General features: G+C 47.9%; 1 protein-coding gene across 1 annotated transcript; it reads left to right on the top strand.

The window, feature by feature from the left end:
* Positions 1-209: 209 nt before the first annotated feature.
* On the top strand, positions 210-21378 carry Glipr2 (GLI pathogenesis related 2). The gene is made up of 5 exons (XM_076843287.1): positions 210-281; positions 10355-10463; positions 10815-10918; positions 12722-12799; positions 19900-21378. Exons 1-5 carry the CDS (start codon positions 269-271, stop codon positions 20058-20060), a joined length of 465 nt encoding a protein of 154 aa, XP_076699402.1. The 5' UTR covers positions 210-268; the 3' UTR covers positions 20061-21378.
* The last annotated feature ends 3527 nt before the right edge of the window (positions 21379-24905 follow it).

The following is a 24905-nucleotide window of genomic DNA, read 5'->3' as shown; positions in this document are numbered from 1 at the left end:
AGGCCCGAGCTCTGGTCCGCACTCAGAGAGCCCCGGGCAGTGGCGGAATTCCCTCCGCTGGAGGAGTTCTCGGGGAGTCCCGCGGGTGGCCCCAGGCGCCTCCGCCTGCAGCTGTCATTACCTTATAAGGCGGAGGCCGGGCGGCTCCGGGGGAGGGGCTGCGGCCGCTCGGCCCACTCCTGGCTGGTGGAGCTGCTGGGGCCCGCCACTAAGTGCAGCCAGCGCAGCCGCAGCCGCAGCCGGAGCGGAGCAGCTCGCAGAGCCGGCCATGGGCAAGTCAGGTAAGCCGCGGAGTCCCAGACTCCTGGACCCTCGCCCTGGTCTCCGCCACCCTGGTCTCGGGGAGCGGAACCGCTGCCTCTGCTCCAGAGATGCAGCTCTGGCTGCGATGCGGGACCCCTGGGTGCGGGATGCAGGGCGCACGGGGCAAAGCATCCAGCGGTGCAGCCTGGACAGTTTCCGGGGCAACCAGAAAGCCTAAGTGACGGTGAGACCACCGGGAGAGAGGGAAGGAAGGCGAGACCGAGGGAGGGTCCCACTGGCTGCAGGCCAGACATTGCGTCAGGGAGGTTTTCTAGGCCCTAATGGGATTTGCGCTCTGCGTCCGGCCAAGGCGTGGCTTTTGCTTTGTTTCAGGAGAAGGACAAAGTTACAGTTGGAAAAAGCCACTAACTGACAGCATCTCTCGCTGCAAATCAGCCTGTTCCGTCCAATCCTCCTAAGGACAACTATGAGCATCCTTTTCATTCTTTCGTGGCTCCTCCTCTTCTGAGTGCCTCTCTGTGCCAGGCCAGGTGCCAGGCACAGTCTGACTCCTTTTTTATCTCCAACCTGTTGCTGCCTGTCCTCACCACTGATTTTCATGGTGACCTTTCTGAAATGCAGGTCTCCCTCTATCCTCCCAAACACTGTCTGTCCCATTCGTCATTTGCAGGTTAAAAGAGCACTTTCTTCAGCCCTGCCTCAGGCCCTCTGGGCCTTGGTCACCATCCCTTGCCTACACCCTGCACTGCAGCTGAGGCTAGCACGCTGGTGCCTTTCCCTGGCACTCTGAATGACCCTGGCCCAACTCTGATCCCCAGCCTGACAGTCCTCCTCATCCTTCTAAGCTCAACTCCCAGGCTGGAAGCCCATCCCTGATCCCCCACCAAGGGAAGGCTAACTCTGTGGGGGCCTGGGAGGAATGTTTAGCCATAGACCAGCTCCCCACTGACTCCTCACTTCTGGTGGCTAGGAATGTTTGTGTTTATCTATCTCACCATAGTTTCTACCCAACAGGAAGTTCTTTTTTTTTTTTTTTCTTTTTTTTTTTTTTTGGTACCAGGGATTGAACCCAGAGCACTTAACCACTGAGCCACAACCTCAACCCTTTTTGTTTTATTCTGAGAGAGGGTCTCAATAAATTTCTTAGGGCCTCTTGTGATCCTCCTACCTCTGCCTCCTAGCTGCTGGGATTACAGGCGTGCCCCACCTCACACAGCCCCTCAAGAATAGCTAATGGATAGAGTTCAGAAGTCCTCCTTCACTGAGGTTGACAGCCTCAGATAAGTAATGTTTTGTACTTTCGTGGGTCTGTCCTCATGAGATGCCAGCATGGGGAGTAAGTGACTTTTTCTGGCTTTGGTCCTAACCCACTTTACCTCCAGCTCTCCTGGAAGATCTGACTTCAGTTCTGGCCTGAAAATCACTTGCTCTGGGGGCTGGGATTGTAGCTTAGCGCCAGCATACTTGCCTGGCATGTGTGAGGCACTGGGTTCGATTCTCAGCACCACATATAAATAAATAAATAAAGGTCTATCAACAACTAAAAAAAAAATCACTTGCTCTGTGATATTGAGCAAGGCTCTTTCCCCCTCTGTGCTTCAGTTTCCCCATCTGTACAATATGATCCCCAAGGTGCTTCCTATATGGGAAGGTGAAGAGGTTGTCATGTAGTTAAAAGAACAGGATGATAGGTAGTGAGGGGGCAAACTATGGCAGATGCTAGAGAGCATTCTGATCTCTACTTGGGAAATGAATTTTTTTTCTCTATAGATTTAGGAGAAAATCCACAAATTCTCTAAAGCTATATTTTAACCAGTTATATTTTACCCCAAACAGCTTTCCAGAACTACTGATAATCAGCTATGTTCCCATTCTTCTTTTTTAATCTCTTCCTCTCGCCCTTCTCTTCTCACCATCTGTGAGCTCTGTACCAATTTGTAAACCCAGTGCTGTCTATCATGGGCCATCCTCAGGAGTGTTCATTTGGATTGTGAAATGAACCAGTAAAGCTGGTTGAGGGAAAGGCAGGCACCACAGTGCTCCAGGAAAAAAGTGGGAAGTGTTCCAAGCCACAGGACATGCAAGTGAAGAGCGGTGAAAGTTCAGGAGAGGGAGACATCTCTGCATGGGGCTCATTGAAGGTTTTTAGAAGAGGTGACTCAATCCTACAGGGTCTTGGGAATTGGGCTTTATCTTATGGGACCTGGAGTGCCATTAAATGTCACTGGACTAGAGCTTGCCAGGGCAGAGAGCAGATCAGAAGGGGAGAATAGAGGTGGGTGGTGGGAGGACTGCTATAGTTACAGACAGGAATGACACAGGCATCTAGGGCAGAGGTGTGGACTGGAAAGGAGAAGGGACCTGGGTCAGAGTCATGAGTTTTGGTGCAAGATGGCAGTGGTGCCATCTGGACTGAAGAAGGGCAGGCAGGTTTCAGAGGAGGATGACTTCACACTCAGGAGGGGGCCAGTGGCAGGAGGCAGGTTACAGCTGAGTCAGGTGCCATCCCTCCCCTGCCATATACCCAGGAATCCTAGTCTTTCCAGAATCCTAACCCAGCCCCGCTCTCATAGCCCAATGGATTTTATTTGTCCCTCTGCATAATACTGTGGACCCCTCTTCTTTTTTTTTTTTTTTAACAGAGAGTGAGAGTGAGAGAGAGAGAATTTTTTAATATTTATTTTTTCGTTTTCGGCGGGCACAACATCTTTGTTTGTATGTGGTGCTGAGGATCGAACCCAGGCCGCACGCATGCCAGGCAAGCGCGCTACTGTTTGAGCCACATCCCCAGTCCCTGGACCCCTCTTCTAATGGACTCTAAGAGGAAGTGACTTTTCTAGGTGACCAATTCCAACAAACCTTCATAAGCCCACCTTGAAGTTCTAGGCCACTAGCTGGGGCTGCTGTCTGCTTCCTCAGAGCAGGAACATGTGTCCATATAGGAACATACATGGCTCCAAAAAGACCACTTAAGAAATCAGTCCCTCCCTTTTCTGGACCTCAGTTTCCTCATCACTGCACGTGAGCCAGGCTCTTTTTCATCCTTAACCTCAGATGAGCCCAGAATTGCTTGGGGTAATGGGCATCCCTGTGAAGTCATCACAACTGACAAAGCTCCAAGCCTGGAAACTGCAGGGCTCACTGCTGGAAGACCCCCGCTCCTACTCCCAGGCCTGGTCTCCCTGCTAGGCCTTGGTATATAGCAAGTGTTCTGGAACAGAGGAAGGCAGTGGCCTTGGGCTCAGTGGAAGCCTCTTGTCCCTAGCAATAGCAATTACCAATCATTAAGCTCCAACTGCATGCCAGACTGGGAGCTAGGTATTTTATATGTTGTCAACCTTTATAATAGGGTTGTTAGCATCAGCTCATTTTACAGACTTACAGAGCTTGAGTACCTTGCCCAAACTCATGCCTTGACCACTAAGCAAGCAAGCAAACTGGGATTTGAAAGCAGAGCTCTGACTTCTCAGCTGTGCACTTTCTTCCATGCCGCACTGACCACATGCTCCAACCCCAACCCCTCCTCAGCTGGACTGGCTGATAGTGACTTCCACACACACTCTAAGAATTTCAGTGTCCGTGGACACACATCAGAGCAGAGGGCCCTTAGGGACCTAGTCCAGGAATTTTCTACTGAGGCCCTTAGGTCTTTGCAGGGAGAGGTTATATGAGCCACTAAGCCCTAGTAGTTTCACTTCTTTTGTTAATTTTCTTGATGGTTTCATTCAAAGAAAGGGTTTTCTTGCTCTGAAGGCATTTTTTGAAAACCACAGCTGTCATCCTTCTTTTGCACACAGTAGTGGAGCTGGGGCCCAGGGGACAGGGGCTTGCCCCTAGGCAAGCCTGGCGGGTGTAGAAAGGGTTACAGCTTGAGCAGCCTGAGCAAGTGCTGTCCCCTACTTTGGATCCTTCTGTCCTTAAACAACTGTGTCTCCTGGTCATCTATTGGAGAGAGGCAGTCTAGAGGGGGTTAATGCTGCAGAAAATGTATTTCCTATTCCCAGAAGCAACTGAGCAACTGTTCATTACTTATTCCTGCATTAGGAAAAGAGGCAGCCAGCCATAAACCGGATTTTCACATTTGTAATAAGGAAAGAAATCCTGTCCTAGTACCTTCACTGTGCTGGTGTGAGAACCTCATTTATTTGTTAATTCACTCATTTATTCAAAAAATACCTGGGCTTGAAGGTACGGAAATATGCCTGCAAGGATTTTGTGGGTCTTTTTGTTTTGTTTTGGTACCAGGGATAAAACCAGGGGCACTTAACCACTGAGCCACATCCCCAGCCTTTTAACTTTTTTATTTTGAGACAGGGTCTCGCTGAGTTGCCTAAGGCCTCACTAAGTTGCTGAGGCTAGCTTTGAAATCACCATCCTCCTGCCTCAGTCCTCCCAGTCACTGAAATTTCGGGCATGCACCTCTGCACCTGGTGTTTTGTTTCATTTTTTGAGATATGGTCTCACTATGTTGTCCAGGCTGGTCTCAAATTCCTAGACTCTAGCAACCTAACCCCAGCCTCCTGGTAGCTAAGACCACAAGCACCACAAGGAGTCTCCATCTTGCCCACTTACAAGTCAACTGAACTACTAGCAGCCCTCTCCCTTTAAAATAGGAAAGAAATCAGATGAGGCAGGTTCTCCCAAAGCCCGAGGCTAAAGGGTTTCACTTAATAGTAACAAGTCTCATTGACATTTAATAACTTTTCATTATGTTCCAGAACCGTTCTAAAGCATCTCATAGATTAATGCACTTAATTTTCACAACAACTCTGTGAAGCAACTACTGGTATGGGGAATGCTACATAGAAGGATCAGCAGCATGGGCCAGATCACACAGCTAGGAAAAGACAGAGCTGGGATTGGCCTCTTGAACTGCCGGGTACCCAGGCTTCCAAAGCAGGAACTACCTTTTTTTTTTTTTTTTTAAATCTACTTTTTACTTTCTTCCTGGTAGACAGGCAAAACCTGCTTTGCCCCAAAGGTGGAATAAGGTTGTTTTCCAGCCTCTTGCCAAGAGGACAGAAGGGGCCTGTTCACAATTCCTGCCCTGGCCCCTCATTGTCATGACCTCCTTCAAGAAGAGTCTGGAGAGGCAGAGGAAAGAGCCGTACTGGACTCAAGGAGGCTTCAGGGAGAAGAGGGATGCTGAGGGATGAAAGCTTTCAGCTGGGTGGTTGAGGCACAGACGGCCTTGCGGCCTCAAAGGACCCATAGCAGCCCCATCTAGGACGCCTATACCCTGTGCCCCAGCAAATGACCGGCCCTATCCTTTCCTTGGCCCCAGGGAGCCACTGCAGCTTCCAGCAGTCCTAGTTATTTCTCCACAGCCCCTGACTTGCTGGGGCCCCTTGGGCAGGTCCTGTTCTGAGGGCCTTGACACAGAGGTGGTTCTTGAGAAATCGTAGCTCTTTTCCTTCCTCTTCTCTCCCTTCGTGAATCTGAGGGCAGCTGCCAACCTGAAGTCTCTTTTCTTTCTACTGCTCTCAGCTGTCCCCACTGAGCCTGATCCGTCTCCTAGGTGACCCCTCAGTCATTCCCTTTGTCTGGTGATTCTTAGGCTGTGGGGTGGGAGGTCAGGATGGCACTTGCATGAGATACTGTTTCCTTCCTGGTGGACCTCTTCCTACCCCCGGGCTTGTGGAATTGGGGCAGATTATGTCCCTTCTCAAGCCTCGGTTCCTAGTCATAAAAATGAGTAAGATAAAGGAAGCTCCCACAAAGGGGGTAAGAAGTTTAAGAGGGTCACACACAGGCCCACCCCCAGAAAACAGCAGGCCAGCAAGCAGGAGAAAGGCAGGTACAGTGCAGATGGGCCACCCAGGGATGGGTGGGGTGTGTTTTTTTTTTTTTTTTTTTTTAACTTTTTGCCTCAGAGTCCAGCCCAGGAAGGAGAGGCTGGGGACTTTGGGGGATCAACCCATCTTCCAGGAACCCATGGTTTCTGGCCACCACACCACCTTATTTGGCTTTTTTGTAGCCCATGGTCAATAAGATCCCCCACCTGGTTCCCATGAGTTACTCTGGCTCCTGTCATTTCCCCATGAGGTGGTCTTTGGAAACCTCTGTGATCCTTCCCCGCATATACCAGGTGAACATGCTAAACCTGAACCGTATAACACACAATGTACCATCCTGGCCATTTTTAGATTTACAGTCAGTAGTGTTAAGGTGTGAAGCAGCTCCAAAGCTGTGTGAGTTTTATGAGCCTCAGTTTACCTTCCTACAAAATGAAGACATAACCTTTGCCCTTCCCCCATCATGGGATGATTGGGGGCTCTCCCTGCCTAACCCAGTGATGGGTGGGCTTTTCTTTGACTTTTTCCCTTTATGTTTATCTTTGTTGTTGGGTTCTTCTGCAGAAGTGGGGTGTGTCTCTTGCTGGGTGTGGTCGCCACTGATAACTTTCCTCCTTGGAACCACGCCCTGCCCAGAGGAGCCACCTGGGCTAGGACTGGCTGTGGTCTGAGGGGACTTCTGGGTGGTATGGGGGAGATATGCTCCCAGCCAGGGGAGGAGAGAGAGGGCTTCCCTGCTGACTGCAGGAAAGACCTGACCTCTTGCAGAGAACCCTGGCCCAGGGATCTGGGGACCTGTGCCTGGCGTGGCTTCTAGGCACTGAGTTTGAGTTGGGCACAGGAACTTCACTTTTGTTTATTTAACTTCCCTCATTCTAGCAGTGCAGTGACCTAGTTTTCAGCAGTCTTGTGTATCCCTCTTCCCCAAGGAGCCTGTGGAGCCTACAGCACTATGGGGTCCTGTGCAAACTGACCCCAGCATTTGGGCTGCTTTAAACTGGCTTCCCCTGAGCCATCCACCCACCTCCCCCATCTCTCCCTCTTCCCTAGAGCTATAGGATATGCCTGGGTCCCTTCCACTCTGCCCCTCTGTGTCCTTGGCCTTCTCATCTCATGATTCCTGATCTAGAATACCTCCTCCAAGGAGCCCTCCCTGATGCATCTGTGGTCACCACTGCACATTCCACTGAGCCTTGGGCATCTCTTATGGTGCCCACTAGACCCCCTGTGGCCTTCCTGGAACATGGAAACTGGCAAGGGCTTTAGGGTGCGTCAGCCTGTCACTCAGATGGGAACCCTTCATCACCTTGACTATGTGCACCCAGGCATGCTCTTGCCTGTACATATATACTTGTTTTGATCTTTTTCCTTAGAGATGCTCAGGAACTCCTAGAAGTCTGGCCTCCCCTTACCATTGAGTCTCCATTCAGGGCCTGAATCCCTCTTGCAACAGGTGGGAACTGGACTAGGGAGAAACAGCCCATCTCCCAGGAGCCCATGGTTTCTGGCCACCACACCCCCCTACTGGCTTTTTCTTAGCCTATGGTCAACAAGACCCCCACCCGGTTTCCATGAGTTGCTCTGGCTCCTGCCATTTTCCCATGAGATGGTCTTTGGAAACCTCGTGACTCCTTATCCCAAATACCTCATGAATATGCCAAACCCGAAACAGGTACAGTACACCATCTTGACCATTTTTAGACATAGTCTATAGTGAAACAGCTTCAAACCTTTTTCTTTTTCTTTCTTTTTGGTAACAGGGATTGAACCCAGGGGTACTTAACCACTGAGCCACATCCCCAGCCCCTTTTATGTTTTATTTATTGAGCAGGTCTCACTACTTCTGCTTAGGACCTCACTATGTTGCTGAGGCTGGCTTTGAACTTGTGATCCTCCTGTCTCAGCCTCCCAAGCCACTGGGATTACAGACGGGAGCTACCATGCCTGGCTTCCAAGACTTTATCTTGTAGAGCCAAAACTCTATACTCATTAACATCACCTCCCTTTTTCCTCAGAAACCTGAAATCTTAGCTTATCATATCAACAAAGGTGTGGTCTGCCCCTTGGCCACAGAGACCTGAGGCCATCAGGCAGCACTGCCGGCTCCTCACCTCATGCTTCCCATGTCTCGCCATCTCTGCCTGTCAACCAAAACCTGGCAGATCTGGGGTTCAAAGCCCTTTCCCATAACTCCTGCCCCACCCTGCGTGGCTGGGCATCCCAAGGAGTCTCAGAGTTCTCAAGGTGGGTCCACTTCCTCTTTAATTGATCAGAAAACCTTTGGACACCACCAGGCCAGCTAGCCAAAGTTCCCTGAAGCAAACCCTGGGGCCCTTTCCCCTCTGGTCCCCTTGGAGACTCATGGGATTTGCCTTCAAGGCCAGAAAACAGGGGATCTGCTGTGGTAAGAGGACGAGAGCTGCTCTCAGGCCACCTTCTCAGCCTTGGGTGAAAAAGCAGCTTTGAGAAAGGTGACCTGAAGGAGTGTGGCACTTCCTTCACACTCTGGTTTACACCCTTCCTGCACCACCCTCAGCCAGCCCTCAAAGAACACAGAGGTTCCTGGCCAGAAGAGACTAGCCCAGGGTAAGGGCCCTCTGAGGCCCTCACTCATAACCCACCCCACTCACCCCCATTTCCACAGAGGGAACCCCTAGGTTCTAAGGCCAGTGCTCAGTGGCTTCCTGATCTTACCCTGGCTACCTCCTGCCAGACTTCCTGGGGGCCTCAAATCAGAAGTCACCTCCTTCCTGATCCCCCAGACCCTTTCAAGTTGCTCTTCTCCAAATCCCTCTCACACCTGTGGTCACTTGCCTTGTGGCATTTACCATACTGCTATTACACAGCAGTCTCCCTTCTGCGCATGAGCTTTTTGAGGATAGGACAGGGCTGACTTGCTGGCCCCCTAGCACACGATGAGGGACTAGGCACATAGGTGCTCAGAGCAAATAAACAGATAAGTGGATTAGGGTTGAATGGATGGTGGATGATGATGCTGGCTGGCCAGAGGATGGATGGGTGATAATAGAGGACATGTGGGAAGGAGGGATTGATGATCTGGGTAGGTGGTAGTTGGTAGACAGAAGATGTTAGATGGATGATGGTTTCTATTTCAGATCCAGATTTGTTTAGCTTCTTTCACTCATTGAGCTTGCTTGCGTTTGGCTTCACCAACTTAATCCCCCCCCTTACTTCAACCCCTCTTCTGAGTTTACGACCTAGTTGGGCATAAGCACCACCTCTTCCCTCACTGCAGTCTCGGGCCCCCTCTGGTCACATCCTCCCCACCATCACCACTACTTTCTTTTCTTTCTTTCCTTTTTTAAATGGAATCTTATTTATTTAGCAATTAGTGTGTGTGTGTGTGTGTGTGTGTGTGTGTGTGTGTGTGGTGCTGGGGATTGAACCCAGAGCCTTGTGCATATGAGACAAGCACTCTATCGGCTGAGCTATATCCCCAGCCCAACCACTACTTTCTTTACTATACTCTCCCCTTACTCCACTTCTGCAATGCTGTCTTCCTTCATCCTCTTCTCTTTATCCCTCTGTTTTATTTTCACTAGCCTAGTGTGGGCCAGGCCACTTCTTTTTGGGAGGAGGAGGAGGCAGTACTGGGGATTGAACTCAGGGACACTCAATCACTGAGCCACATCCCCAACCGTATTTTGTATTTTACTGAGAGACAGGGTCTCACTGACCTGCTCAGCATCTCACTAAATTTCTGAGGCTGGCTTTAAACTCACAGTCTTCCTGCCTCAGTCTCCAGAGCTGCTGGGATTACAGGTGTGTCCACTGTGTCTGGCCAGCCAGACCACTTCTATCTGGGCTCCCAATCCTAGCCCTCTCCAGACCCCACCACTCACTGTAGGTCCAGTATGAGGGATCCAATCTCTTTCAGACATTTTCTTCCAGAAGTCCTATGGTTGTCTGTCCAGCACCCCCAACATCTGCTCTGATCTCTTGTCCACCCCACTCAGGGTCTTTTAGAAACACAAATCAAATCATTCTGAGACTTCCTGTTCCTTGGATAAAGACCAAAATCCAAACATGGTCTGCAGGCCCCACGAAATCCATGGGGTTTCCACATGCAGAGATGTCGAAGGTGGTATCAGGGATGGAAGCAGGGTAAGTAGCAATGTAGAACAGAGTTGTGTGGCTGGGGTGCCAGGTAGAGGAAGGGGACAACATTCTGTCCATGGGGCCTTAAGTTTGAGTTGGGCATTGCTCTGAAGTATACCTTATACTTTTGGTGGTCTTTGCTATGCATTGAGCCTTTCACTGTGCCATAATTTCAGCTTCCAAACAGTTTAATAATGAGGTCCTGAAGGCCCACAATGAGTACCGACAGAAGCATGGCGTTCCCCCACTGAAGCTCTGCAAGAAGCTCAACCAAGAGGCTCAACAGTGAGTCCCCAGCACCCCAGGGGCTTTGGTCCTTCATGGGGCTGCTGCAGTTACAGAGGAACCCTGGGTGGTTGGAGGGACGTGGGTTTGGGGATCAAATACAACCAAGCTTGAATACCACTCTGCCACTAACTAGGCAGATCCCTTTGCTCTGCTGAGCCTTGGTTTGCTCCTCTGTAACATGGGACCACTGGCAGGCCAGAAGCAATGCAGGTGTGATGCTCCCAGTTTCCTCCCAGAGCCTGGGCAGGGAAGGAAGCTCAGCCACACCAGCCTGGGGCTCAGATGCTGGGGCTTCCCTGAGTGGCACCCACTCTGAGGAAGCACCATGGACTCCGTGGACTCTGGCAGGTATTCTGAGGCCCTGGCCAGCACGAGGATCCTCAAGCACAGCCCAGAATCCAGTCGAGGCCAGTGTGGGGAGAACCTTGCTTGGGCATCCTACGATCAGACAGGTGGGTGGTTTTCTCCGCTCCCCTCTCCTCTGCCCCAGCTGGGACTAGACTGGGTGGTGGGTCCACCTGGCCCCAGTGCCCTTAGTCCCAGAAAGAGAAAGGAAATCCAGAGCTCCCTGAATCACAGCTTACAGCTGACTTCAGTTCACCACAAGGTCTCTGATGGCCGGCTCAGGGCCAGGCCAGTGCTGGGTGCCAGGGACACAGAGATGAGTCAGACTGATGGCCCTCCCTTTGGAAGCTCCCAGGCTGAGGAACAGGAATGGGGGAGGCAGAGGCTTCTGGACAAAGTCTCTGTTGATTTTATGAGCACCAGCTACCGAAAAATTTTACTTTCTTCACATTTTTCTAAATGTTGTTGGTTTTTAATATGCTGGTATATTCCTTTTATAATCAGAGGAAAGTAATAGATCTTTTTCCATTTTGGAAATAAACATAATGGAAAAGACAATTTCTTTATCCATTTGGGTCTGGAATGATTCTACCACATTGACCAAACATTCTTGAACTTTCTGGCTCCTATAGCCCTGAAATGGGGTTTTATGGAAAATATCACAGCGATTTCACTCCCTGAAGCTTTCTCCAGCAGGAGAATTCTTCCCCAGCCTCACATTCCTGGAGTTCCCAAGGGGAGCACCCTGAGTCCTCTTGGTTTTCCCCAGACAGCCTGAGCCAGTGCCCCCTCTGGCAGAGCTATGTGCATGATGAAGGCAGGACCCCTCTGAGATCTCACCCTCAGCCTGCAGGCTCCTCTAGGCACAGGCTGTGGCCTTGATGAGTCAGGAAGGAGGATGTAGGCTGGAAAAAGCCTCCTGCAGCAGTCAGGAGATGTGGTTGGTCCAAGGCCTTGTGCTGGACCCCTGGGACTTCTTGACCAAATCACTACCCTCTCTGGCCCCAGTTTTCCCCAAGGCTCTAGAGAGATGGTTGGGTAGGTGATCTCTAAGGCACTGAATAGCTCTACACCCTGGCTGTACATTGGAATCTTTTGCAGAGTTTTTAAAAATACCAGTGCCTGGATCTCTCTGTCTGAAGAAAGACCCAGGCCTTGTTTGTTCTTTTTAATTTGTTTTAAGTGATTCCCAGGTGACGCTAATGCCTAGTCCTGGAAATCGGCAGCAGCAACTTCAGGTTGCTTGTTAAAAATGCAGACTCATAGGCCCTCCCTGCTCTACTGAAACCAGAGTCTTCATTTTACAAGATCCCCAGGTGATTCACCCCCACCTTAAAGCTTGAGACTTACTACCTGAGGTCAAAGCTTCTAGCTCTAGCCCTGAGATCATCAGCTCTCAGGGAAACACTTCCTCCTCTCACCACCTGTAGGGCCAGGGAACGCTTCAGGAGAGGGTCCTCCTGACCACAGTGGAGATTCCTGGCCTACTAGCCCAGATGTCTTTCTTCTGTGGTTATTTTAGAAGCCAGACACAGGGTGGGGTGAGGACAGTCTCCCAGAAACTCAGAGCATCACTAGAAGGCCCTTGGTGTGCACTGTGTTCAACTTTCTTATTGTAGAGGCCCAGAGAGGGGACAGCCTCACCCAGAATTATGCAACTAGTCCCTGGCAGGGCAACAACACCAGTGCAGGCCCCCCGGGCCCATCCTTAGTCCCCCAGCAGGCTCTTCCCACTCCACATGCAAGAGCCCCTGGGAGTCTTCCAGGAGCATCCCAGATGTTTCCCCTCACTGTTGCTTTATGAGAAATTTTATTATGGGATGGAGGTTTAGTGTTTATGAAAGAAGATGGAGGGAATAGAAATGGGTGGATTTTGTTGGTGAATTTACAACAGTGCCTTCTGCACACAGGAAAGGAGGTGGCTGATAGATGGTACAGTGAAATCAAGAGCTACAACTTCCAGCAGCCTGGCTTCACCTCAGGAACTGGTAAGTGGCACCAGCGGCCTGGGCAGGTTGCAGGGTATCTGTCTGTGAAGAGGAACTAACCTTCGGAAGATCAACTCTTTTCCTCTGTGTTACCTTCATGTTTCTCTGGTTTGACCTTGTCCAGAAGTCAAAGTTCTCCTTTCCCCAACACCTCCCCAAACTATCTTCTCACATCCCACACACCATCCCTCCTTCTGAGAGCACCCAGCTGCTGACTCCTGCTTGCAGCTCAAAGTTCTCCACATTCCTGCCGAGTGTCACAATGAGCCAGGATTTCAAAAGCTGCTGAGAGCCCCATTCCTGAATTGGTACCTCAACTCTTGTACTGGTCACCTTGCTTCCAGTCCTGCGCCCTCCAATCCATCCTGCTCTCCAGCAGCCAGATTTCTAAAGTCAGCTTGAGACTTACTACCTTAAAGCTTGAGACTTTGAGATCTGGCTCGCAGCCAGATTTCAAAAGTGCTGTCTTCATCAAACTGCAGTGGCTCTCAGGAAAAAGGCCAGACTGGTCTTAATTTCCTCCTTCCTTCACACCCCACCTCCCTCCTGCATGTTATCTAAGCCTGGTGTCCCCCCTGGCCTTTCCTTCACCTCACCGCCACTCTACTCAGCTCAGGTGAACTTGGGATGCAGGAAAGCTTCTTCTAGTCTTAGCTCTGGTACTATTTGTTGCATGAACTTGGGTCAGTTCTTTTTCTTCCCTGTCTAAGGGCAAAGGACACCATGGTAGCTCAAGGGACACAGAGCTGGTGATTCAGATGCAGGGGGAGCCTTCCGTGGGGACATCCCTTTCTCATAGACTTCCTCCAGGGTGAGCGGTAAACATTTATCATATTGAAGTCCTAGACAGTTGCTCTTGCTCTGGGGTTCCTCTCACCCCTTTGTTGGCCTCACCAGACTTCTTGTCTTTCTCCAAAACTGGCTCAGACTCCAGTGGGAGCCAGGATGGGGTAGGATCCTCTGGGTAGAAGGCATCATGGAAACTGAAAAGGGGACCCTCTGCCTGCCCCTCCCGCACCCAGTCCCACTCAAGAGCAGAGCCACTTTTGACCTCTCCTCACTCTGGAAGGTTTCATCAGAAGCAGGAAGTGACATGTTTCAGAGCCAGTCACCATTTCCTGTGGCTTACTGCTCACTCTTTTTGGGCAGGCATTCTTGCAACTGTGTGGGTAGAACTCTGGGGCATTTCTCCTTCCAGTTAGCTCTGCAGACTTAGTGAGAATTGATGTTGCCACAGAGTGATAGGGAAGGAGCAGTGATTAAGGGTGTGTGAGCAGAACCTTGCCTTCTTTCAATAAAGATCAGTGTCCAGAGACGCTTCTGCAATTTCATAGCTTCTGGAATTGCTTTTCCCTTGAACCAGATTCTTGAGCAACTGAACATGTGTCAGAGCAAGTTCTTGCGCTGTTCGCGTGGGTGCACACCCCTTGATGGTTAGGACATGCTTATGCACTGCTGCCACGTGCCTCGAGGTACTGTTCAAGAGTAGGGCTTTTTTTTTTTTAGTCGAGGAGCTTGAACCCAGTGGGGCTTAATCACTGAGCCACATCCCCTGCCTTTTTTTTTTTTCTTTTTTGTATTTTATTTAGAGACAGGTTCTTGCTGAGTTGCTTAGGGCCTTGCTAAGTTGCCAAGGCTGGCTTTGAACTCATGATCCTCCTGCCTCAGCCTCCCAACTCACTGAAATTACAGGTGTGCGCCACTGCCTGTTTTGTAGAGGAGGAAACTGAGGCCTACAAAGGGCAAGAGACTTTTTCATGTCTTTTGTCCTTGATCTAATGCCTCTTCCATGGCTCTTGTTCCAGATAGAAATCTCACAAGAGTCAGAATAGGGAATGGGGTTGAACTCCCATGATCACCCCCATGATCCCTGGCCATCTGGCCCACTTCATCCCCACATCTCTCACCCTAAAGAGGAAAATCCAAAAAAAAACTGGCTCCTGGGCCATACCAGGTACCAGTGGACAATGCCTCAGGGCGGACAGAGCCTGAACCTAAGACAAGAGTAGGACTTTGAGTGGTATTATAATCCGGGCTTGCAAGACCCTTGAACATTTTCAGGTCCACCCTGTTTCAGCCTAATGCTGTGCTATTGTTCAGGGTTCCCTGGCCTGAGTCCATGTTGTAGGTGAAGGACCTTCAAAATACTCTGTAACCAATCCCTACCCTCAGCCCAGCCACAGCCAACATCTTCTAATGAAAGGCACTGATCCATGCTATGTGCTGCATGGAAAGAAGCATTTATTATCATTATTTTGCTCTATTCTGTCTAAGTGAGATTGGCTTGCATATTTATTTTATATTAGTCTGATGATATAGAATTTGAAAGCTGTATTATCCACATAAGTCCTGACCCTCAGCATTTTCCTCCCAAGAGGCAACCAAGTGACCAGTTCTTGTGTATGGTTTTGGAGTTATTCTGAACTTATACCAGCATGTGTGTATATTTATTCTCTTTTTTCCCTTTTTACACTCTGGTGTCAGAGTGTGTGATTTCTTTTGCACTTGTTAGAGATTGTTTCATACCAGTATAAAGAGAGCTTCCTCATTCTTACTTATCATTGAACATTATTCCTTTCCAAGAATATACTGTAATTTATTCAATGTGTTTTTTTGAAGGCATATCCTAGGAAGTTTTCATGCTCAATAACAAGGAGAATGTGATCCTTTTTTTTTTTTTTTTTTTTTTGCGGGGGTGGGGAGGGCAAAAAAAAAAAAGAAAGAAAAAGAGGAACTATTGTTAGAATTGGAAACCAGTGTGTATCTGATGGTTGCTAAGGAAGTTGTGTCCTTTAATTGATCTCCAAATGCCCTAACTTAATTATTTCTGCACAGATAGAAACTTCCCCAGTAAGAGGAAAGGTTGCTTAGTCTCATCTGTTTGGAAAAAGCTACCACTGGCATGCATGCTGCTGATGTGAGCTTTGTGTCTGATCATTTTCTTGGCGACCAGAGGATAAATGGCAGCCTCTTCTTTCTCTGGAGAGAGAGTGAGGCAATGGCCAATGGCCAAAGCATGTGGCCAGTTTCTCTCAAGAAGGCTTGTGTGAAAAAGGTCTTAAGCACTGGCAGAGGCAGCTCAAATAAGCAGTAATTCCTGGCAAAGCTGCTGAATGCCCAGAGCTGTGGTCAGCAGTGTAAGGACCAAAGGTGAATGGGCAAGAAGGGTTTCTCCTCTATTCAGAAAGGAAAACCAGAGTTTATTAAGTGGAAATCAATCCAAATATAGGGATAAGTGGTAAAGATGTGTAATTGTGGTTAGGGCTTATTTTCTTTTACATTCTCACTTTGATTGTATCATCTTGATGTTGTAGGTTAGTATTTATGTTTGGTATTCTCATAAAGAAATTAGTAACCTCAAATCCTTTGTGGATACAGACAAAAAATAAATTACACTAAATTTACTTATTTTTATTTTAAATTTTCTTTTTTTTTTAAAGAGAGAGTGAGAGAGGAGAGAGAGAGAGAGAGAGAGAGAGAGAGAGAGAGAGAGAGAGAGAGAGAATTTTTTAATATTTATTTTTTAGTTATCGGCGGACACAACATCTTTGTACGTGGTGCTGAGAATCGAACCCGGGCCGCACGCATGCCAGGCGAGCGCACTACCACTTGAGCCACATCCCCAGCCCTTAAATTTTCTTGGTACTAGGGATTGAACGCAGGGGCACTTAACTACTGAGCCACAACCCTAGCCTTTTTTAGTTTTTATTTTGAGACAGGGTCTGCCTAAGTTGTTCAGGGCCCCACTAAGTTGCTGAGACTGGCCTTAAACTTGCAATCCTCCTGCCTCAGCTCCCAAGTCACTGGGCACCATTGCACCCCACCTAAAATTAAAAATTACAAAAATAGAGCTCAACTGTGGGGGGAAAAACAGAATTTAATCAATGAATGTTGTTTTTAGTCCTTACCATATATAAGATGCAATGGGAGACACCAACTTTGTCTCATGCTAAAAGATTAGAAGAGTATAAATACCAGTTTCTCTCTCTCTCTCTTGCTTCTTTTTCTTTTCCAATTTTATAGCAAAATATTATAATATGAAATTTGCCATTTTAACCATTTTTTAATATTATTTTTTTTAGTGATGAACACAACATTCTTATTTATTTTTATGTGGTGCTGAGGATCAAACCCAGTGCCTCACACATGCGAGGCAAGTGTTCCACCACTGAGCCACAACCCCAGACCCATTTTAACCATTTTTAAGTGCATAGTTCAGTGGCATTAAGTACATTCACATTGTTGTGTAAACATCTCCACCATCCATCTCCAGAGCCTTTTCACAAACAGAAATCTTGTATTCCTTAAAATTTATTTTTTAGTTTTCAGCGGACACAACATCTTTGTTTGTATGGGTGCTGAGGATCGAACCCGGGCCACACGCATGCCAGGCGAGCGCGCTACCGCTTGAGCCACATCCCCAGCCCCTTCTTTCAGTCTTTATAAATCTAACTTTTCTAGTGCTCATGTAAATGGAATCATATAATAGTTGACCTTTTTTGTGTTTGGTTTATTTTGCTTAGCATGATGTTCTCACAGTTCGCATTCCCGGAATTCTGATTTTTGAGGGGCGGGGTGGGGGTATTGAACCTAGGGCACTTAACCACTGAGCCACAGCCCCTTTTTTAAATTTATATGTTCTTTTGAGACAGGGTCTTGCTAAGTTGCTTAGGGCCTAAGTTGCTGAAGCTGGCCTTGAACTTTTAGTCCTCCTGCCCTGGTTTCCCCAAGTTGCTGAGATTATAGGCAAGTGCTACCACACCTCGCTCAGAATTCCCTTTAAAAGTTGAATAATGTACCACATTTTATTTATCCATTCATTTGTCTATGGACACTTGGGTGTGTTATTTGGGGCCAATTGTTAAATCTTTTTGCTGTGAACACGGGTATATAAATATCTGAATCCTCACTTTCGGTACTTCGGGATGTATACCTCAAGATGAAATTATTGAGTCCTAAGGTAAATTTGTGCTTAATTTGAGGGAACTGCTGTGCTGTCTTCCTTAGCAGCTATACCATTTTACATTCCCATCAGCCATACTTAGGATTTCAATTTCTCCTCATCACCCTTTGTTATTTTCTATTATTTTTGTTTGTTTTTTATAATAGCCATCCTAATGGGTGTGAAATGGTTGCCCTCTTTCCTTCTTAACAAACCTATGGAAAGTTTAGCTGCTCTGGTCCTGTTTTTCCTCCTTCTTCCCTCCTTCTCTCTCTTCCTTTGTTCATCAGTTATTGAATATTTACTATATGCCTCATCCAGTGCTAAACATTGGGGAGAAGGTAGTTAATCAAACAGATGTGCAGCCTGCCCTCACACAGCTTGCTGAAGTGCAAACCATAGATTTAGGAGGAAATATAATCTCTTCCAGGTTGCTTTAGAAAATGATGGCCATTCTGCAACATGGAAGTAAACTCCCCTTTGATCCTTATGAGTGGGAAACACTAAACATGGGAGGGACAATCACCTGACCTCTGCTCCCAAGAGATGATGATAAGACTGTAGGATCATTGGGCAAAGAATTCATTACAGCATCAATACTTTGACCTCAAAGGAGAGGAGAGTTGAAAACCAAGCTATGGGAGTAGCTTGAGGCTCTATGAGTGAAGGGCAGGCAGCCTGTGAAGTGGGAGACTGGTGCTAAGAAGTTTCAGCAAGCCTCAGAAGTGTCTGCAGGGTGGAGCAGTAGTCTGAAAGGGAACTGGGCTGTTTTGCTCAGAGTGCAGGGTCTCAATGAGGCTCTAACTTGTCAAGCTCTTAGTTCAAAATATAGAATGCTGGCATTTCCATTGAAAGTAGAACCTCAAAATTCCAGGATGATTTTTCCATGTGACTTTTATCATTTATTCTGTCATTCATTTATTCATCAAGATTGTTTTTCACACTTTTCATGTGCTATGTTATGCCAAGATACTAGGTATATCTTGGTGAATAAAAGAAGTTGTTCTTTGTCATATGTGGGGCTCATAATGTGGTAAAGGAGCCAAGAAATAATCAAATAATCAAATTTATCACTGCAAATGGTCATAATGCTGTCAAGGGGAAAAACAGAATATGGTAAGAATATCTTGGAAGAGGACATTTGTATTTGGTAAATAAAAGGGAGATTGTGAAAGACTTCTTTGAACAAGTGAAAGTTAGCCTGGGACCTAAGGGACAAGAAGCTGTTGGTCATCAGAATAACATTTCACAGTGGCCAGTGTGCGTAAGCATCTCTGGTAGGAATAATCTGGTGTGTTCAAGGAAGGAAAGGCCACCAGGCCAAAGCATTTGTTTTCATTCAAGGTGTAATTGAAGTGATTGAAAAACTTTTATACAGGGAGATTAAATGGATGTGATTAATGGCTCAAAACAATCATTCCAGCTACTTAAGTGAAAAATAATTTGGAGGGGGCCAAGGTGGCATCAACTATTTAGGGAGACCCTGCCTCAAAATTAAAACATAAATAAATAAAAAGGGAAGGAGATATAGCTCAATGGTAAAGTGACCCTGGGGTTTAATACCTCATATCTGCCAAAAAAATTTTTAAAAATAATGTGTAGAGAGAAGAAGGGAGCCCAGGATTGAGCTCTGGAAGATTCAGGCTCTCCAACATTACAAGGGATACAGAAGAGGAGGAGGAGTCAGTGAGACAGGAAGAATGCCCAGAGCCTGAGGCATCATGGAACCTAAAAGGGCCAGTGCTTTGTAAAGGAGGGCCAGCTATAGTAAACTTCCTGAGATACCAAGTAAGATGACCAAAAGTGACTCCTAGAGAATAACATGGAAATCGTTGCACTAAGAGTACAGTTTAGGGATAGGGTTAGAGGCAGGTGCCAGATAGGGTGGCATCTTAATTGTGGGGTCCACTGGCCATTGTCATGATCTCTGGGAGACTCCTGGAAAGTGTTGAGATGGCTGTGTGGCTGACTGAAAGGATCTGCTTTAAAAAAATCTGGCAGTTGATGTGTTTTTCCCTCCTTCCTCTGATTGATAAACTACAAAGATGAAGGGATCTGGTCCTAGCAAGATACTGCAGAAGTTCAAGAATTCCTTCCACATCCTCTCAAAGTTCTGCTAACTCATCTGTTGTCCTCTCCCCCTGCCTGTTCCCTACAGGACACTTCACAGCCATGGTATGGAAGAATACAAAGAAGATGGGCGTGGGAAAGGCATCTGCAAGTGATGGGTCCTCCTTTGTGGTGGCCAGATACTTCCCAGCAGGGAATGTTGTCAACCAGGGCTTCTTTGAAGAAAATGTCCTGCCTCCAAAGAAGTAACTTGCCAAATGTAATGGGAAGGTGGGAGACTTAAGACCACGGATATGAAGTGCCTAGAACAACAAGAACCCAGCTGTGTGTCTGTCCCTGTGGATGTATGTGCTTGTGTATGTGATGCCCCTGAGCATCTCCTGTACACACTCTTGGATATACAGCTCTGTCTGAGCTCATTCTTATTAAAGGAATAAGCATCTGAAGCATTTACCTGGACAGTTACCCAGATCACAACTCTTTGGGCATTCAATTTTTTAAAATACTTTGTAATTTTTTAAGCAGACTTCTTTTGTACCTTTCTTACTTTTAATATCCCCCCTCCCCGGACATTTTATATTCCAAATATTTGTGATCTTGAGAAGTGAAGTTTGTTTTATGTCATTGTCACACATTATAATCTACTTTTGGTAGATATTTAAGAGTATTAAACCTTCCTTTAAATGTGACGAAACACACATAAAGCAGTTTGCATCGGAAGCATGGTGCAGCCCGGGACTCTGTTTCACAGAATCATTGAGATTTTCAGTTGGAGGACATGAGGTCATCCTGCTTGCCTCCTGGGATTTTCTAATGGAATTGCCAAAGAACAAATGGAGAAAACGCTTTACTTCCTTGCATTTTTCTACCTTTAAATACCAAAGTACCACTGCCTTATGTCCTCCCCCAACCCCTTTTCTTGAACTCTTCTGCATTTCAGAGTTCCATACTTACCCCTGATCTCTCTGGAGTCAGATTAGGTCTAGCCTATCCCTCCCCTACTCCTGCTAGATGTCCCCAGCCTGTTCTGGGAGAAAGCCCCTCTCACACTGTCTAGGCTCTTTGCCAAGTGGCCTTGGGTGGATGAAGTCATTGGTGTGGGGGTGAAAGTGAGCTCACTCAGGGTCCCTAGAGGAAGCCCTGCAGCTTCTACCCTGCCCCCCACAGGGTGGGAGCCCAGGCCTATTCCTGGCAGCTGTGACTGCAGCTGTGTTGCTGCTCCCTCCTGGAATGTGTGACAAGCCCAAATGTTCCAGGGAGGTGTCCAAGGCAGGGGGCTTAGAAACCCTAATTTAGTGCTGTGTTTTGTCTCAAACTATAGAAAGCTCCCCTGAATAGCAGTTTTATAAGGACCACATGGTGGGACCAACCCAGAAGCCCCAGCTGAGTGTTCTTGAAACCATGGCATCTCCATCTGTCAAGATAGCTGGGGCCCAGTGAGGGGGTTGCTGGCTTAAAGACAGGAGTCTGGGCAGGTCAGCCTTTGAAATACTTTCCTAAAGGCCTATGTTGCACTGTGAACATGGTCTCACGCTGTGCCCCTTGTTTCATCCAGGAATATTGACTAATAAGACAATAAAATCTTTTCTCTTTTGTGTGATATTTTCTTCCAATATAATTCATGCCCAATGCTTATTTTGTGGTCTAGGCCGTTCATGATTGTGAATCCCTGTCTTGAGTAACTCAAGTCCCAGGATATCCCCCAATTCCTCCGCTTGTACGCTATGTAATGCTTAAGCTGATCAAATTTTGAACCATGTGACCCACAGCTGGTTGGACTAGAGTGGACACCTGATCCAAGGGCATCCAGTCCCTAGGCTGACCATGGATTGATTATTTATTCTAAGACACATGGAGAGAATTTCCCAATGGAACTAAAAAAATAAGGATGCCCTGGGTTCAAAATAGGACTGTGGCAAACCAAAGCCATATGCAGCCAGGTTATGAGTGGGAAAGATGGGAGTGAAAAAGACAGTTAAGAGAATAAAAGAAGGGGATATTGGTCCTATGCTTTCCAGTTCCAGGCCAATTCTGTAACTTTGAAATATGCCCCTCATTATCTTCAGGGTTTTGCAATGAACAGATATATAAACTGATGACCCCCCAATTCAAATATTAGGGTCCCCTCTCCTAGGAAATCTCCATGAACAAAAAATGCTGAGCTATGCAGGAAGCTGAACATGGGTGGGACAAAGAGATCTGGCCACATCTGGTAAACTGCCAGTCAATGAACTTCCTGGTGACTCCTAGGGACACCACCAAACATACATACATGGCCAGGTGGTAGAAGCTGGCATGCAGCCAGTCTGTAAGTCAGGGTCTGTTTCCACTGTAGGAGAGATTATAGAAAACCTGCTTTTCAGGACTCAAGAAAAGCCAGTCAGCAAAGCTGGCAGAAAAGGTGGGCACTGACACTTCTTTAATGGATTTCTTTTTCTTTTGTTTCCTTTCTTTCTGTTTGTTTTTACTTTTGAGTCAGGGTCTTGCTATGTTATCAGGTCGGCCCAAAATTCCTGGACTCATGAGATCCCCTGCCTTGGCCTCCTGAATAGGTGGGACTAAAGGCATGCAACTGCATGCACAGCTCTTTGATAGGTTTCCTGAAGATGATAAGCTCCACAGTCCAGCAGAAGCCAAGCACAAGCAAGACAGCCCATTCTCTGCAAACAGAGAGCAAAGAAAGGCGGCAGAGCCCTGAATCTAAGCCCTATCTGTGAAATGAGTTGAACAAGCCCTTTCCTCTCTCTGGGCCTCAGTTTGTCCACCCAGAGAAGGTCTGGCACATAGTCTGGCACATAGCTATCTCTCAGGTCTCCATGACACCCACTGCCCCAGGCTCACTTTCTGGCTTGAAGCATCTTATGAGAGAGCTCTTTTCTGCTCTGGTGCTCTGGGATCTAAAACAAAAGCAAAAGATCACTACCACCTCCTCCACTGAAATGTCCTCAAGTCTAAAGCCTGTAAAGCTGCAGGCCTGGCCTGCCCCACCTGCTCCTGGGTAGAGATGCCCCAGGTAGCGAGGTCTACCAGCCTGGATGCCAACGGGAGCTAGAAGATGTCAGCATCAGCCACCAAATGGCAGCTGCTTCTCAGATCAGAGCTGGAAAAGCATTTAGGAAAAAAAAAATCCTCCAATGGGGGAGAGACAGAAGTTCTGAACCTTGTGCAGACACCATACTCCAAGAGTCTGTCTCTCTGTTAAGGTAACAAAGAGTATTAAAGAGTAAGTTTTAAAAAACAAGTTCAATTACCAAATCCCCAAATATGGAAAAGGAATGAAATGAAAGGAGGGTGACAATAAACAAAAATGAGACTCTAATAAGGCACAAAGGGAAAAGCTGGAGAGGCTCACGTTCCCAAGGGAGACACTGAATCTCCCTGCAAGGGACACTCGGAGTGGGACCTGGGGTACAGAGTGGAGAAGACCAGACGGTCTGGTCCTCTCTACACCCTTTTGCCAATGCCAGGGCAAGGTGCAAGGGCTTGGATGTCGAGGGCCTTCCTAAAAGCCCCTAAAGCCTGATCAGAATGGGTCCAATGAGCTCTTCTGCCCCCACTGCAGGGGGGAGGGGGTAGGCGGCCCTTACCCTGTCCTTAAAGAGGCAACAGCCGCCCCCCCCCCCCCCCAGACAATCCCAGGATTTTCCCAGAGCATTCCCACCCCAGCCACCGGTAGGGAGTGCCGGAGGGATTCAGAGCTTCTCTGCGGAACCCCACCCTGAGGTTCTGAGGGACCCTGTGCCTCCCTAGCTGATGCTGAGTGACTGTGAGACGGCCCCCGCTGGGGTTCAGTGCCCCTATCCGAAAAGTGGAAAGAGATGTGTATCTGCTAGACCGTGAGCCCCCATCCAGCCGTTTGAATTCCAGAGTCACCTCTGGTGGCGGCACATGGAAGCCCCGCGGACAGAGGCACCCGGTTGCTGGTTTCCTTGGGCGGCGCCCAGCGCGGAGGGGACGTGCTCTGGTGGCTGGAGGTGACCCTGCAGCACCACCCTGCGGCCACAGTATCCTCCAGACGCCCTTTCAGGGAGCTTACGGGAAATCATCGCCTCCCTGACAACCAGGAAACCAGAACCATTACTACCACAGCGCCCTGCCAACTGCATTTAGTGAAAGTTTACATTCTAGTTATTTTCTTATTTAAATTATAATCTTTGAAGCGGGTACTGTTATTCCCATTGCACAGATAAGGAAACTGAGGTCTGTGTCACTTGTCCATCCACCCCCTTGATAGAGCTGACCCGCCACAATCCCCGAAATTTTACTAGACACTTAGAAATGTGGGTGAACGGTGCAGTTTTCTGCTGAAATAATCAGGGCTCTGCGGGTCCTCCCATCCCTGGGACGTGGCTAGCTCCTGCACACCTGCTTTAGTGAGTGACCCTCACCGTTCCATTTTGAAGAATGGTGTTATGGCCATAAAGGTCAGAAGCCAAAGGACAGAGATGCTCAGATGCTTTGGAGCTTTGGCAGAGAAGGGGAGTCTTAATCCTGAGAATTAGAGACTGTGGAAAGCTGAATGGTTAGGGACTTCCCAACAAGGTGGAAAGAGTTCTAAGTTATGGGCAGCTTGGGTTCCAGGCCATGGTCTGTTTCCAACTGCCTCTGTTACCTTGAATAAGTACTTTCTCTTCTCTGGGTCTCACTTTCCCTTCTGTGAAATAGAATTCTTCTAAATGATCTGATAATCTTTTCCCTTCCTCTATCTCCCCTACACACTGCCACACCCAAACTGGCTCTGACATCCCAAAAGCAGCCTTGGACTGGGGTTTGAAAGTCCCAAGTAGGCATTACAGCCCATTTCTGAGCTCCTTCCTGAGCTCTGGGCTTAGATTCTAGGTCCTGGTAGGTTATCTGGCCTTGACAAGTTGTAATCATCAGAAGGTAGAAAGGCTCTATGCCTCTGAGAAAGGCCTCAGGAGGCCTGCATTGTGATGACCTCATCTGCTCTGTGACATCATCCTCTCTCCCACCCCCAACTCCTCTCTGCTCAACTGGTCTGCAAACAAACATCGATCTGAATCCCAAAGGCCTGAGAAAGTCTGTTCTCCAGTACCTGCTGCTGATCTTCTGCCTCAGCCAGCAAGAATCACC

This window comes from Callospermophilus lateralis, chromosome 2 (genome assembly GCF_048772815.1).
Source record: "Callospermophilus lateralis isolate mCalLat2 chromosome 2, mCalLat2.hap1, whole genome shotgun sequence".
Taxonomy (NCBI): Eukaryota; Metazoa; Chordata; class Mammalia; order Rodentia; family Sciuridae; genus Callospermophilus; species Callospermophilus lateralis.
This window is presented reverse-complemented; position numbering and strand designations above follow the sequence as displayed.

Bases quoted from the DNA above. Each gene is read 5' to 3' on its own strand.
- Glipr2 (XM_076843287.1), top strand. The intron at 10,464-10,814 runs GTGAGTCCCCAG...GGACTCTGGCAG, and splicing joins CTCAACCAAGAGGCTCAACA to GTATTCTGAGGCCCTGGCCA. The intron at 12,800-19,899 runs GTAAGTGGCACC...TGTTCCCTACAG, and splicing joins TGGCTTCACCTCAGGAACTG to GACACTTCACAGCCATGGTA.